The 16,020-nt window shown below is 40.8% G+C and overlaps 1 protein-coding gene across 2 annotated transcripts in view; it reads left to right on the top strand.

The window, feature by feature from the left end:
- The first annotated feature begins 740 nt into the window (after positions 1-740).
- The window catches only part of TAF1B (TATA-box binding protein associated factor, RNA polymerase I subunit B), a 92,986-nt gene continuing 77,706 nt past the window's right edge, over positions 741-16,020 (top strand). Inside the window, exons 1-5 of one of the 2 annotated variants that reach the window (XM_019021467.3) lie at positions 741-1,294; positions 2,923-3,021; positions 7,076-7,163; positions 9,240-9,337; positions 12,016-12,111. In XM_019021467.3, the coding sequence (XP_018877012.1) occupies positions 1,277-1,294; positions 2,923-3,021; positions 7,076-7,163; positions 9,240-9,337; positions 12,016-12,111 (399 nt within the window). In that variant the 5' untranslated portion in view covers positions 741-1,276. Of the gene's footprint in view, positions 1,295-2,922; positions 3,022-3,761; positions 3,892-7,075; positions 7,164-9,239; positions 9,338-12,015; positions 12,112-16,020 lie in introns of those variants that run through there. The other variant, XM_063696067.1, reaches the window with a different exon arrangement.

Genomic DNA, 16,020 nt, shown 5'->3' with positions numbered 1-16,020 from the left:
TCAATATGTTGGGCAGGCTGGTCTCCAACTCCGGCCCTCCAGCAATCTGCCCGCCTTCGCCTCCCAAAGTGATGGGATTACAGGCACCAGCCACCACAACAAGGCTTTGTGGAGCCTCTCTTTCGAAGCTTGCTTTCTCTTTTATTAATTTCTCTTTTTTAAACATTTCCTTCATCCCATTATTTTTCAGTTTAATCTTCTTTCTAACTTCTTGAGATGTACGATTATATCAAAAATCCTCTTCTCAATGAGATCTTTCTTGAACATCCCATTTCAGACTGAAACCACCTTGTTGTTCCCATTCTGCTCTCCTCTTTATTTTTCTCCTTAGAACTCACCACCATTTAACATACCACATATTTTCCTTATTTATTTTTGTCTCTCCCCATCAGAATACAATCTCCATGAAGGCAAGGACTTCTGTTTACTTTGTTCACTGCTGAATCCCCAGGACACAAACCAGTTCCTGTTTAATAAATAAAACAAGGAATGAATGTGTTAGATGAAGAAACAATAAGAGCTAAATTTATTGAGCACTTACTGAGACTCAATTATATTCACTCATGCATTTATTTATTCAGTTATTTACTTATGCAGAGAAGGGGTCTCGCTTTGTTGCCCCGGCTGGTCTCCAACTCCTGGCCTCAAGCAATCCTCCCGACTCAGCCTCCCCAGGATTACAGGCGTGAACCAGCACGCCCGGTGGAGACTCAATTATAAGGGGCTCACAGATAACATCTAATTCTTACAGAGGAGTAAACTGAAGCACAAGTAAGCAGGAGAGCCGTGATTAGAAACCTAGGTCTAACTCACAGCCCGTGAGCTTTCCTCCAAGCCCCGAGGCTTCCCCTTAAAAAAGCCAGCAAGGGGCGAGACTCGGCGGGCAGAACCCACGGAGGGCGGAACCCACAGAGGACAGAGCCCGCGCTCGCGAGCACGGCCTTGTCCGGCCCCCCTGCCGCCGGAGAAGCAAGTCTGTCTTGGAATGAATGATCGTCGGAACGGAGCTTGATCAAACCACTCAGCAGTAGGCGTCGCCCACTTTCTTATTGGTTGATTTTGGTTCTCAAGAGTAGGAAAGTTAGGTAGTCCGCGAGGGGTCTGCGGGCTTTGCGGAGCCTCGCCCCCGAGCGCGCGGTTTCCCTGCCGCGCAGGCGCACGGAATCCTAGGCTCGGATCTCGCGTTTCCGGCCGGAAGGCTTCTCCAGCCTTTCCCGGAAGCTGCGCCCGCTACCCGGGTAACGGGTCCGGCTGTGGAAGCTCCCGCGGCGCCGCGATGGACCTCGAGGAGGCGGTAAGGAGGCGGTGCGCCTGGCGGGCCCCGATCGCCGGGGCCGGAGGAGAGAGAAGCTGACGAGGAGCGGCGGAGGACGCCGCGGGTTGGGGCGGCCACGCCACCGGCTGGAGGAAGGCGGGGCGGAGGGCTGCAGGGCGGGGTAAGGGCTGGGGCTGGCCGGCCGCATGCGCGCGCGGCTTTGGTAAAGAGGCTGGAGTTTCTGGCTCGGCGAGGCTGTGGGCGAGGGAGGGTGTGGTGTTTGTCGTTATGGGTGTGTTTAAGGATGAAGTTGTGGGTTTTGTGGGGTGGCCACCCACAGGGCTCATCCTCGAGACTGGACCACCCACAAGTTCCCTTTAATGCTGGGGTGGGTGAGGGAGGGGCAGGGGTTGGAACCTGAGATGCCGCCGGGTAACCCCTGTCGGTCTCTCCGGGAATCCTTGCCACTGTCTCCAGCAGGGATTCTAAATTCGGGTTTGGGAACTCCCCAAATTGTCCAGCTATCATTCATCGTAGTGTTAGTACGGGGTCACTGAACACTTTAACAAGTTGGCAAAATTAATTTGGCATGCATTTTGTTTTGTTTTAGGTACTACGTAAAATGGCACATTTTTGTTTTTTATTTTTGAGACAAGATCTCACTTTGTCCCCCAGGCTGGAGTGCAGTGGCACGATCACGGCTCACTGCAGCCTCGACCTCCTGGGCTCGAGAGATCCTTCCGCCTCAACCTTCCAATGAGGCTCATTTTTTTTTTTAATTTTTTGTGGGGGCAGGGGTCTCGCTATGTTGTCCAGACTGGTATTGAACTCCTGGGCTCAGGCGATCTTCCTGCCTCAGCCTCGCAAAGTGCTGGGATTATAGGGGTGAGCCCCCGCACTCGGCCAAATGGCACACACTTTGATGGTATTAAATGATACTCGGTAATTAGATCAATGCTAACAACAAGTCAAACTCCAAAGAGTTGGGGATCAGGGAATTAGGCCTGTATATACAGGAGCAGTACGGTCTTATAGTAGAGGCTTAAAAGATGTTTACTGATGATGGTTGGCTAACTTCTGTAAATGCTAGGCTGATGAAATGAATAATTGTAACTCACCATTAGCTAGCGTATACCCAGACTAGGGACCATGTCTGGTCTGTTTTGCTCACCATTGAATCCCCAGCACCTAGTAAAAAGCCTGGTACACACATAGTTGATACCCCTTATGCTGCCGAGTGAATAAATCGAAACTTGAAACCAGTACAAATCTAGTTCCTCTGTGGTATGCGCTTTTAGTGTCCTGGAGGAGTTCCAAATGGTATTTGCATTTTTTAAAAGTCTTCTCTATACTTGTTTGTCATCTTCTCACAGTATTTTCAAGGAGCTTTGTTTACTCATCTTTGGTTCCAGTTTACCCCTACTACCTCCTTTCCTTTTTTTTTCCTGTCACACTGCATATTTCAATAAATTTTCTCCAGTAGTTTAATTCGGTTTCGTACCGCGCCTCTCCTTGTTTGCGGATAATCTCTCTGACATATTTTTTATTGTCTATGATTTTTTATTTATAAAGTTGCCAGGAACCCATTAAATAGAACTGCAAGGTTTAGGTACGATGTATTGAATGTGGCTTGATGGGAACACCTTTTCTGTCCTCTTCTCCCATAGGAAGAGTTTAAAGAACGCTGTACTCAGTGTGCTGCTGTCTCATGGGGTCTTACTGATGAAGGCAAATATTATTGCACTTTTTGCCACAATGTTACAGAGGTAAGTAACAAATATCATTTATGAATTTGCTTATGTTTTAAAAATTGCCATTTCAGCCTGATATGTAGTCTAAGTCCCAAAGAATTGGGTTGATTTTTGTCACTCATGCAATGCCAACATTCCAAGGATGCATGTCGTCTTAGGTACTTACACATAGGTTAAGGGATTTGTGAATTAGATTGAGGATGAGTTTTTGAAGTTATGTTGGGCCACATTTATAAATGATTTCTTATTCAGAGTATGTGGTTGAGGGAAATAATTAAAATTGTACTTAGAAGATGATGCATTTCTTTTTATCAGTTAGTACTTATTTACATTTTTTTAAATGTGTCATGGTGGCTTAGAGGTTTGGAAGATGGAATGTTAGAAAACTTGAGGACTGGGCCGGGCACAGTGGCTTACGCCTGTAATCCCAGCACTTTGGGAGGCTGAGGCAGGTGGATCACCTGAGGTCGGGAGTTTGAGACCAGCCTGGCCAACAATGGGAAACTCTGTCTCTACTAAAAATACAACAATTAGCCAGGCATGGTAGCATGCGCCTGTAGTCCCAGCTACTCGGGAGGCTGAGGCAGGAGAATCGCTTGGACCCAGGAGGCAGAGGTTGCAGTGAGATGAGATCACGCCACTGTACTCCAGCCTGGGCAGCAGAGCAAGACTCTGTCTAAAAAAGAGAAAGAAAGTTTAAGGACTGTTGGGAATATTGGAATTATTCTTTGTTATCCTTTTATCTTTGTATATAGTACCTTACAGATTACAAAGTTTTTGGATCCATTATCTCGTTTCCTCCTCATCTCAAACTGTGAGAGCCTATTAATAGGGCTCAGAAGTTGAGTGAGTTTGCCAAAGTTACCCAAGTACCAGGACTTGAATGTGAGTCTTCTGACTTAAGTGTTCATTTTACCCATCACACCTGCCTCTTAAAGTAGAGATTGTCATATTGTCCTGTGTAACCTTGGTAAACGAGGCTACCTTCACATTGTGAGTGCTAGGTCCTATTGTGGTGAACACACCTTCGGGCCAGCGTCACCAAAATGATCAAGGGTGTAGAGAGTCTGCTGCTGGACAGGCTAAATGTGCCAGGACTCTCCTCAGTGGAAAAGGATTTCCTCAAAGTCTACAGATCCAGGAAGGAACAAATGTTATCTTCACCATACAGGCTTAAGAAAGGCAAATTTGGGACATTAAAAGTAACTGTGTAGACTTCTGCTTCTGGCTAAGATGGACTAACAGAGACCAGACTTACCTTTGTCCCCTAAACAATGAAAAACCTGGACAAAATATATTAAACCAGTAAAAGGAAAAAAATTTTCCCTTGACAAAACTGGTGAATTGAGCTTGCAGGTGTGTCACACAAGTGCTTTTCCTTGAGGCAGTGTTCTTGAGTCTGCAGCTGGAATGCTTATCTCTGCTTCCTGTTTAGTCACACAGAATATTAAAAAGATATGTGCTCACTTGATGAAATTGTTGGGGTGATGGAGATATTTATTATCTTGATTATAGTGATGGTTTCATGGGGATATATTTTGTGTGTGTGTCTGTGTGTGTCAGATTGTGCACCTGACAGATGTGCAGTTTGGTCCTCACCCTCATTGTGTAGTAAGGAGCTAGCAGTTTTACTCACTGTTGCTTTTGTACTATAGTGCAGGTATAAACCCAGTGAAGAAAGATTATGTCTAATGGCGTATTTGCCATTAGTAGATGAAGTCAGCATACTATTTTTATAGGAATTGAACTACATTAACTAATTGCTTTTCTATTTTTGATTTTGATACTGTTTCCGTTTGATTCTGGTTGATCAAATCTGCTGTAGTCATTTTTTAGTTTGAAAGATCCTAATACTTCTCCCTAGCTCCACATTTGAAAGACTGTCAGCTCCTGTGGAGTAATTTGTCAAGAATGTCGAGTTCATGAAGGTGGACAACATCTTTATAAAGACCAAGAACCTAGCTCAGTGCCTTCCTTTCAGACGACAGGCTTAAAGGAAAAAAAAGTTACGTGTTGCACAACTTCAGTAGTTATTCGTGGCTTTATGGCGATCCAGGCATGTTCTTCACATGGACTGTGAGAATATAATGTGGTTGGGGCTCCCTGGAGCTGAGCAGTGTGGCGATGGTGATGTTGAAATACAGTGGGTGGGGAATGGCAGGTGAGACAGTTACAGCTGTGAAGAATGGAAGTCATGGTGCAACTTGCCGTATTTTTCTGCCCCTTTTATTGCCCCCTCTTCCTCGGCGTCTAACTCTCAAGCTGCAGACATGCTCTGCAATCTGGGAAAGCCCTTCCAGATTGATAAAGGAACCAAAATGTTATCCTAGTATATTTTATCCAGGAAAAAAAATGTAAGGTCATAAATCTGTTCAATTTAGACAATAGATATTTTTGCAAGAGTTTCACGGATATTTAAAAGGGTGTAGGCTAGACTTGTGTGAATGTAAGAGATTTTTATGATCATAAGAGCAATGCATGTTTACTATAGAAAATTTGGAAATTGTGAAGATGAAAGCTAAAATCACCAGCAATCTCTACATTTGTCTCTTTTTTCCTGTGTGTGAAATGGAGAAAGGGATGTGTGAGTACTGTTCAATCTTCTGCCGTAACAACTTGGAAAAATACTTTTATCTAAACATTTGCAGACATTTTTTATAGACTGTAAATATTCCATAATGGCCATTTGGTAATTTAATTAATTATAGCTCTAGTTTTGGATGTTTCACTTTTTCAGGTTTTTTGCTCTTTCACGTTTTGTCTAGTACAGATTTTAAGTCTTTTTTTCCTGGCTACCCTTTGCAAGTTTTACTGTCTTTGCTAGATAATGGCTTTTGTATTTATTTTGACGTGTCTTATGTTTTCAGTGTGGCCAACCCAGTATATCAAAATTGCTTTGAATATGGTTTCTGTGATTAGAGAGACTACGTTCCAAAAATCCTGTTGGTAGAGACATTTCTTTTATTCTTATGGAGGGTTAAAGATAAATTTCATTCCAAATCTCTAAATTTAGAAAAACAGTAATGTCCTCTGTTGGTTAAAAATCCTCACCTTTCTTCTGGCATTAAGACTCAATAATGGGGGCTGGGCACGGTGGCTCATGTCTGTAATCCCAGCACTTTGGGAGACCGAGGTGGGCGGATCACCTGAGGTTGGGAGTTTGAGACCAGCCTGACCAACATGGAGAAACCCCGTCTCTACTAAAAATACAAAATTAGCCAGGCGTGATGGCACATGCCTTTAATCCCAGCTGCTCAGGAGGCTGAGGCTGGAGAATTGCTTGAACCCGGGAGGCAAAGGTTGAAGTGAGCAGAGATCGCACCATTGCACTCCAGCCTGGGCGACGAGAGCGAAACTCCCTCTCAAAAAAAAAAGAAAAAGACTCAATAATGGGAACATTTATTCTACTATATGGAATAAAGTGTGGCCCCATTTAAAAAAAAAGACTCAACACTTTATTTTTAGTTGTAGGAGAGCCAGAATCTTTGATATTTGCCCTTGAGAGCAGTTAAGATTGAAGACTCTGATATGAATTATACTAACCATTTTAGTCATTCTAAAGTTCTCTAAGTTTGATTAAAAATAAAATGTAATACGTACTTTTATAATTTCAGAAATGAAAGCAGTTTTAGAGTATTATTCAAAGACATGGAAAAGTAGGCCAAAACTAATCTGTCTGTAGTTTACGCATTACCAGTTACAAAAAATACATATAACTGTTTTCATACCAAAGTGTATTTTGTGTGGAGAAAAAAGTGAGTAGGTGTAACTTTTAGTTTGGCTTGGTTTGTAAAAGTTAAAAAGTGATTTAAAATAAAAGTTATTCATTTAACAAACACTTTATGGTTACTGTATTCCAGGCACTGTTTTAGTTACTGAGAAATTTTGAATGAAAAAAGAGCATCAACATTAACTAGAATGTTAAATGTTTATAATTTTCCCAAGATTTTACCATCCTTGGTCCTGGCACTCACAATTTGGTTTATTATACTTTCTAGAAAATACCTGGAAAAATGCTTAGGGGGATGTAAAACGATCTTTTTTAATGGTCTTTTTCTCTTTCCTGCAGAGATATCAGGAAGTTACAAACACTGATCTTATTCCTAATACCCAAATAAAAGCCCTCAACCGGGGGCTTAAAAAAAAAAACAATACTGGTAAGTTCTTTCTTCACATGTACTTAACATTCTTTATTCACATCTTTCACCTTCATGATGTCAGGACATGGAATGGAATTTTAAGTAGGTTCTAGAGAAAATGCCAGATTTTATCTACTGGCATACGTTCTTCTATCCTATGTCTGTTACTCATTGTGGGTGAATATTATTTCCTGTGCTTTTATAGAAAAAATGCTTATTTTCTGAAATAATTCAACCGTGGAATTGTTAGGTTAGGTGAGTTCAATATGATATTCAACTTCTAGAAATCCATTTCTTGTGTTGAATTTTGAACACACCTTTTTAAAATTGGGAAAATTATTTTCCCTTAAAATGACCTCAACATGAGTGTGCTTTGAAAGGCAAAGTATTTCATTAATCCAGTGAGTACATATAATTAACCATTGTTGAGAAGGATCTTAGGTAAAGCCTAACTGATGGTTTTTATTTTTGTGACTAGGTAGCTAGGACCAAATCCCCAAGTTTGAAACCAGGCTGATGATAATGGGGACTCTTCTACATGAGATAGCTTTAAGGATACACACACATTAAAAATATATATATATATATATATGTGTGTGTGTGTGTGTTTATGAAATATGTGAAATACACCGACATTCTTAGATGCTAACAGTGACTGCCTAGGTGCTGTCTCATGTTTCTGCTTAGCCTTTAGTAGTGACTTTTTATTAGGCTAAAACCTGATTAACTTTTAACTTTTATTGGAGTAAAACCTGATTAATTTTGCCTTGACCTACTTAAATAGTTAAAATGTGTAGTTTAAACGTGCATTTCTTAAGGAACTTCAGGTGCTTTATATTAGGTGTTAAGTATCTTATAGTCAACCTCATCACCCTTAATTTCTTCATTTGTAAAATGAGAATAAAATGCCATCCATTATGGAAAATAGGAACACAGACTCAAAATTTAAAATACAACTTTATCAGTTTCTAAGAACAGTATGCAGGAAGAGGGAGTATATGCATATAGCTTGAAGAGTTTAAACTTCCTCGACTTATGGACCCATCAAAATTATTGGCTTTTGAGACAATTCGAGACCCTTTCTGGGAAGGAATTGGGTTAGTTAGCAGAGGTGGGGAGACTTTGTGACATTCAGGTAAGGGAGAAGAGTTGAAGTCCTCTGGCATTCTGCAGAGAAGAGATCTTGAAGTCAGTAACACACCTCAGAAGCTCTGTGTAAAAAGTACTGATAACAAGCTTTTGGAAGAGTTACAGTATTTGTCCCAGCAGTGAGGGGCAAAACATAAGGGTCTTCACAGACTTTTCTTTCAGCTCGTAGTTGTCATTAAACATGTAACTCTGTCTATTGTGGTGGCAGATTTCTTCACAATCTCTTAGGGTAGTTTTGAGTATTCCAGAAAATAACCCACGTAAGATACCTGGCACACACTTGGCACCTAGGCTGAGATCAGTATTAGTACCTTGCTTTCATTTTCTCCCTATAACCTAGAACCATTTCAGGAAAAGCAGAATGCCATTGAGCAGTTTATTTTCTTTGAATGTTCTTACTGCCCTTTTCTATACTCCGGTATCATGAGATCGTGACATTCGTTCACTCATTCACTAACAGTTCGCCGTTCCCTTGTGAGTTGGAACAGAAAAGTGGTGGAAGCAGTGACTTAGTCCTTTCATTTAGGATTCTGCTGGGCATCGTTCATCATTTAGGATTCTGCCAGGCATCATTCGGGAAAATAGACATTTTTAAAACTCGTTTCACTTTTTTTTAACATGGTGACTATTGATTTTTCTGCCTCTTAGGTTAATGTTTCAGAAAAATACAGATAATGGAAAACATTTGAAATCGGAAATTATACAAAATATTTAGTTTCAGCATTTGTGTACACATTGCCAGGTTGGAAACAAGAGAATATAAGAATGGAAGCCCTCTTGAATGGTACAAAAAAATTCAAGTTGCTAAGCTGCTAAGTTCTGGGTTAATTAAGAAAAAAAAGAAAAATTCAAGTCGCAATGTGTAAAACACAAATTGTAACTGTAGTAGCATTAAAGTTAGTAAATTAGGAATGTATATGCTAAAACATGTTATTTGTCATTTAGAAAAAGGCTGGGATTGGTATGTGTGTGAAGGTTTCCAGTACATTCTTTATCAACAAGCAGAAGCCTTAAAGAACCTTGGAGTAGGCCCAGAGTTAAAGGTAAGTACATTTGTGACTAGATGTTAGCTTTACATATTTTTGTTTAAAGAACAGTAGTGGAACTAAGGAGAAATCAGTAGTAACACTAGGGCTACTGGAAGAATAATTTTTCTGATGTTTTTGCTTTAATCCTTTTAGTAGGTTAGCAGTTCTGGAAGTGTGTTCTACAGGATGTAAATAAGCAATATATCCAAAAGAAACATTTAAAGGTTTTAGTCTTCAGATACTTAGGAAACAACAGGTTAAACAAAGTAAAACTCAAGTAACTTTGGGGGTTTATTAGTACCTTTTGTGTGTTAATGTGCTTGTTTAATTTCCAGGGAATGTCCTGTGTGTTATTCACAATTTGAGAACAAAATCGTTTGGTGTATGTACATAACGTCTATCAGGACTTGAGTTCCACAGAATGCACTTTGGACAGTGATATGCTAAACCAGTCGTTCACCTGAGTGTGCATCAGAATCACCTGGAGTGCTTGAAAAAACACCAATCACTGGACCTTAATCCCCGAATTTCTGAGTTAGTATGTCTGGAGTAGGGCCCAAGAACGTGCATTTCTAACAAGTTCTTATGGGACACCCATGCTTCCGGTCTGGGGACCACTCTTTGACTTTGCTGCCTTCCTGGAGCAACACAGTATTTCTGCAATTATTTGAATTTCATATTCCTTCATCTAGTAAAAGTCATTTAAGGAATGCTTCAAAAAGCCAGTTATTTAGCAACAAGTTGTTCACTTGCTTCATATGCTTCATTGGAAACCAAGTGTTGAGAGGTCCAGCCTAGTTGGGGAGAGGGATTTATGCATATGTGAAATGAATAGACATGAATTTATATGGTGATATGCTAAGTGATTTTTTTTTTTTAAGAGACGGAGTCTCGCTCTGTTGCCCAGGCTGGAGTGCACTGGCATGATCTTCGCTCACTGCAACCTCCGCCTCCCGTGTTCAAGCAATTCTCCTGTCTCAGCCTCCCGAGTAGCTGGGACTACAGGCGCACACTGCTATACCCAGCTAATTTTTTATATTTTAGTATAGATGGGGTTTCACCATGTTGCTCAGCCTAGGCTCAAACTCCTGAGATCAGGCAATCTGCCCATCTCGGCCTCTCAAAGTGCTAGGATTATAGGCATGAGCCACCGCACCTGGCCCTCATAAGTGATATTAAAGGCAAAAAAAGAACAGAGAAAGATCAACATGGGCTGCAGTCACCAAGGAAAGATTTGTAGAGGAGCCTTTGCTGTTCAAACTGGTGGTTGGGGCAAGTCCAAACAGAACATCCACGATTTCAGTGCATGGCCTAAATGGATGCTGGGCCTACCCTGAAAGGCGTTAAGAATTAAAAATTCAGAAGCATGAAGCAACAGAGGCTAACCCATAATAGTCATTGCATTAGGTGTGATAGCTGATAGTGGGGGGGTTGTGATCTGATTTCTGCTTACATAGTCATTCTATGTATAAATGTTTAGAAACAGTTTTATATAGTTACACTATATAGCTGTAGCAGGGTTTGTTCCTATGTAGCTTTATGCTCACCTCATTAGGGGTTAATTCTGAAAACAATTTTTCTGAAATTAGCCAATGAGCATAACTGTTTAGACCTGATCAGTTGAGTGGCATTATGCCATGTACACAGGCTCCAGAATCAGAACTGACTCCAAATCCTGTTGATAGTTTTTCTACTTACTGGCTGGGTAATCTTGGACAAGTTATTCAGTTTCTTCAATGGTAAAATGAAGCTAATAGCTGTCTTACAATATTGTGTTGGAGCTAAGGGATGCCTGGTACCTAGTAGATGACGAGTAAATGGAAAAGTCTGTTTGCTTTTTTTTTTTTCTTTTTGAGACAGGGTCTTGCTCTGTCGCCCAGACTGGAGTGCAGTGACCTGACCATGGCTCACTGCAGCCCCAACCTCCTAGACTCGAGTAATCCTCCCACCTCAGCCTCCCAAGTAGCTGGGACTACAGGCATGTGCCACCATACCTGGCTAACTTTTTGATTTTTTGTAGAGATGAGGTCTCACCATGTTGCCCAGACTGGTTTCGAACTCCTGGGCTCAAGCAGTTTCTCCTGCCTTGAAGTCTGGGGATTACAGTAGTGAGCCACCGTGCCCAGCCGGAAAAGTTTTTTGTTTAGTTTTACTATCACTTGGGACTGGTTAGTAAACCTGGTAACAGCTTTGCCCCTAACTAAAAGTGTAGTCATGTATCAGTTGCTTTGTACTCTGATCCTTAATTTACTTAATATGCAAAAGGAAAGGACTCAACTCGGTGATTTTAATGTCTTTCTCTATCTAAAATAAGAAGGATTTTTTTCAGCATTTCTCATGTACCTGACACTATGATGATATTATAATTCTTTTTAAGGAAAGGCAGGTAAGAATACATTTAGATGGAAGACTTAACCAGCCCTCCAGGTGATTCTGATGCACACTTAAGCCTGAGAACTGCTGGTTCAACATACTAATCCCCAGTGTGCATTTTGCGGAACTCAATATTCTGATAGATGCTACATACAGACCCCAGAGATTTTGTTCTCAACTTGTGAATACCGCATAAAACATTTACTGGAAATTTATATGTAAGTTAATATTTAAAGTACAAGAGAGCTGTGGTGTAGATGTGCCTGTACATTTGTTGTCATAACCTGAATCACCCACCACTCATTTCCCTTCCACCTTAGAACGATGTTTTACATAATTTTTGGAAGCGCTACCTTCAGAAGAGCAAGCAGGCATATTGTAAGAACCCAGTTTATACCACTGGAAGGAAACCTACGGTAAGTCACAAGTCTGAAAAGTTGGATTAAAAAACATGGCTGTTGAGATGTAGAGATGAAGATGGGTTCATGACCAGTTTGAGTATCTGAGATTATGATGCTTGTCAAAGGATTTTCAGTTAAGAGGCTTCTGTTACAGTCTAGAGGACGGGGTCACTGATTTAAACGTTAGAATAAAGTTTTTTCTTCACTTTTTTCCTGCAGTATGGAATTAATTTTGAAATCTTATCAGACTAGTTGAAACATAAAGGAATTTGTGGTTGATTTTCTAGATAGAAGATAGTTTCTATCACTGTACTATTAAAATAATTTTTAATTTAATAATGTATTTATTCTGTTTGCTTGGAATACCTACTTACTTTATGTGGCATTTCAAGATTCAGCTCAGTTATCATATCTTCTCAGAAGCCTTTATGTGAAGAGAAATAAAATCTGGGTATTCTCCCACATCCACCAGCTGTTTTTAGCAGTTTCTTTGTAACTGCTTTATAAATGTGCCATGTAACATTTTACTTAGGGTCGAGGATGATTCTACTTCCAAGAAAAGCAAGTTTGATAATTTTTTTTGTTCATTTGTTTGGTTTTTTTTGAGACGGAGTTTCGCTCTTGTTGCCCAGGCTGGAGTGCAATGGCGCCATCTTGGCTCACTGCAACCTCTGCCTTCCTGGTTCAAGCAACTCTTCTGCCTCAGCCTCCTGAGTAGCTGGGATTACAGGCGCCTGCCACCACACCTGGTTCATTTTTGTATTTTTAGTAGAGATGTGGTTTCACCATGTTAGCCAGGCTGATCTCGAGCTCCTGACCGCAGATGATCCATCCTCCTCGGCCTCCCAAAGTGCTGGGATTACAGGCGTGAGCCACTGCGCCCAGCCAGTTGGATAATTTTTGATGTGTGGTACAGATGCCCCTTGCCATGGGGTCACATCCTGATAAACCCATTGTAAGCTGAAACTATCATTAAGTCGAAAATGCAGGCTGAGTGTTAATGACTCATACCTGTAATCCCAACACTTTGAGAGGCTAGGGCAAGAGGATTGCTTGAGCCCAGAAGTTCAAGACCGGCCTGGGTAACATAATGAGATCCCAACTCTACAAAAAATTAAAAAATACGTACTGGGCATGGTGACACATGCCCTATATAGTCCCAGCTACTTGGGAGGCTGAGGTGGGAGGATTGCTTGAGCTTAGGAGGTTGAGGCTGCAGTGACCTGTGATCATACCACTGCACTCCAGCCTGGGCAACAGAGTGAGACTTGTCTCAAAAAAAAAGAAAATGCATTTAATATACCCAACCTACCGAACATCATAGCTTAGTCTAGCGCACTTTGAACATGCTCAGGACACTTACATTAGACTACAGTTGGGCAAAAGTCATCAAATACAAAACCTATTTTATAATAAAGGGTTGAATATCTCATGTAATTTATTGAGTACTTTACTGAAAGTAAAAAACAGTATGGTTGTATGGGTGCTTGAAGTATAGTTTTGACTTTGTGCATATTGCTTGCACCGTAGTAAAGTCAAAACATCACAAGTAAGGGACCATCTATAGTTACTCTTCATATGGCTAGAAGAGATTCTGAATCTGTTTCATACACATTTGTTAAGGGCTTGGGAATTTGGCCCAGTGTTTCCTTGTTTGCTTGGGTTCTCATAGGTTTCACATCCAGAGTGGAGAGACCCAGTACTGAGAAACCCAGGTCTGGGTGAAGAGTAGGTTACAGAGATGAGCAAAAGAGATAACCTCTGAGCTCCTTCAGTATCCTCACGTGATACCAATCCTAAGAATGAGAAGTTTAGAGTAGTCAAGTCATACAGGATAGTGATGGTTAAATGTTATCCTGGGGGGCAGTTGTGGGGGCCAACCTGAGAAAGCTACCTGAAAAAAAAAGGCAGGGGAATAACCTGAGGGGTTCGTTTGGGGAATGTCTTAAAATATGAGATAATGAATTTAAATAAACTCAAGAGAAATAACTTGAATTTACTAGAAAAGATAATATTTTATAATCATAGAACTATGAAATATTATACTGTCTTGATACATGAGAGAGATACTTCCCAAGAAAATTGAAAGATGCTATATGGTTCTAAGGTAACACTTTGAAAAAGAAAGGAAAGAATTACCTAAACTACTAAGAACTTGATCTTTAAAATTTCATATCTAAGGTATTTGTTGATTGTATTTATGCCCTGGGAGTTTGCCTAGCACATAGAAAATATGCATCAGAACCTGGGATTCTCTGACATTTAAATATTTTTGGGTTAACTTAAGTTTTTTTTTAAAAAAGGTTTTTCTAGAGTTGAGTAAATTCTCGTGTAAAGCAATATTAGCATCACGCTAAAATCTTGGTGAATAAATAAGCAATAAGTAAAATATTAAGCTGATATATGAATTGGTAAGGTAATTTCTACTTCAAGAGTACAGCTATACTCTATTTTGAAAGGAAATGGAAACAATTACTTTTAATTAGAAGCATAGTTTTCTCAAGTATATCCATTAAATATTTCCTTAGTGCTTTGGAGATAACTGTTTTGAGAACAGTAAGAGGCCTGGTCCCTGCTTTTGAGCTGTATTATCTTGGGTGAGGTAAATTACTGAAAATGTGCAGAAGAAGCAAATTAACAAGCAAATATAGAGAGGGGGACAGTGGGGAAGGTTGCTGTTTAATAAAAGGTGGTCATGGAGGCCCTTGCTGATGTGGGAGCTGAAGTGATGAAGAAAGTGAGAGAGTAAACCGTGGGATATCTAGGGCAAGAAATGCAGAATTTCAGGTCTTACCGAGACCAGTTGAATGCAGATATGCATTTTAAGAAGTCCGTAGATGCTTCCTATACATGGTACACTAAAGTTTGAGAAGCACTGGTGTAGATGAGAAGTGATGGTGGCTGGTACCAGGTGATAGAACTGGAGGTGATAAGTGATAGGATTCTATATAAAGTCTGAAGATAGAGCCAACAGAATTTCCTGATGGATTGGATGTGAGAGAAAGAGAGGAATAGGAGTCAATGATGACTCTAAGGATTTTGACCTAAGCAGCTGGAAGGAAAGAGTTGCCATCAGCTGAAGGGTAAGTGGGCCAGGAAGGTCAGGGGTTCCATTTTGGACATGTTAAGTTTGAGACAGCTGTTAGCATCTATTAGTCCATTTTCACACTGCTATAAAAATACTACCTGAGACAGGGCAATTTCTAAACAAAAGAAGTTTAATTAACTCACAGTTTTACATGGTTGGGGAGGCCCTAGAAAACATGTAATCATGGCCGAAGGAGAGGGGAAGTAAGGCATGTCTTACATGGCAGCAGGAGAGACAGAGAGAGTGCGTGCGTGTGAGCAAGCACATGCAGGGGGAAACTGCCACTTTTAAAACCATCATATTGCATGAGAACTCCCTTGCTATCATGAGAACAGCATGGGGGAAACCACCCCCATGATCCAGTCAGCTCTCACCAGGTCCCTCTCGCAACATGTGGGGATTACAATTTGAGATGAGAGATTTGGATGGGGACAGAGCCAAACCATATCATTCCACCCCTGGCCCCTTCCAAATCTCATGTCCTTCTCACATTGCAAAATCAATCATGCCTTCCCAACAGTCTACCAAAGTCTTAACTCATTCCAGCATTAACTCATTAACTCAAAAGTCCAAGTCCAAAGTCTGATCTGAGACAAGGCAAGTCCTTTCTGCCTATGAACCTGTAAAATCAAAAACAAGTTGGTTACTTCCAAGATGAAATGAGGTTACAGGCGTTGGGTAAATGTTCCCAATCCACATGGGATAAATTGGCCAAAACAAAGGGGCCAATACAAGGCCGAAACCCAGCAGGGCAGTCACTAAATCTTAAAGCTTCAAAATAAGCTTTGACTCCATGTCTCACATCCAGGCATGCTGATGCAAGGGGTGGTTTCACA

The sequence above is a fragment of the Gorilla gorilla genome, chromosome 12, assembly GCF_029281585.2.
Source record: "Gorilla gorilla gorilla isolate KB3781 chromosome 12, NHGRI_mGorGor1-v2.1_pri, whole genome shotgun sequence".
NCBI lineage: Eukaryota > Metazoa > Chordata > Mammalia > Primates > Hominidae > Gorilla > Gorilla gorilla.
Note: the sequence above shows the minus strand (reverse complement) of the source record. Positions and strands in the feature narration are given on the sequence as shown.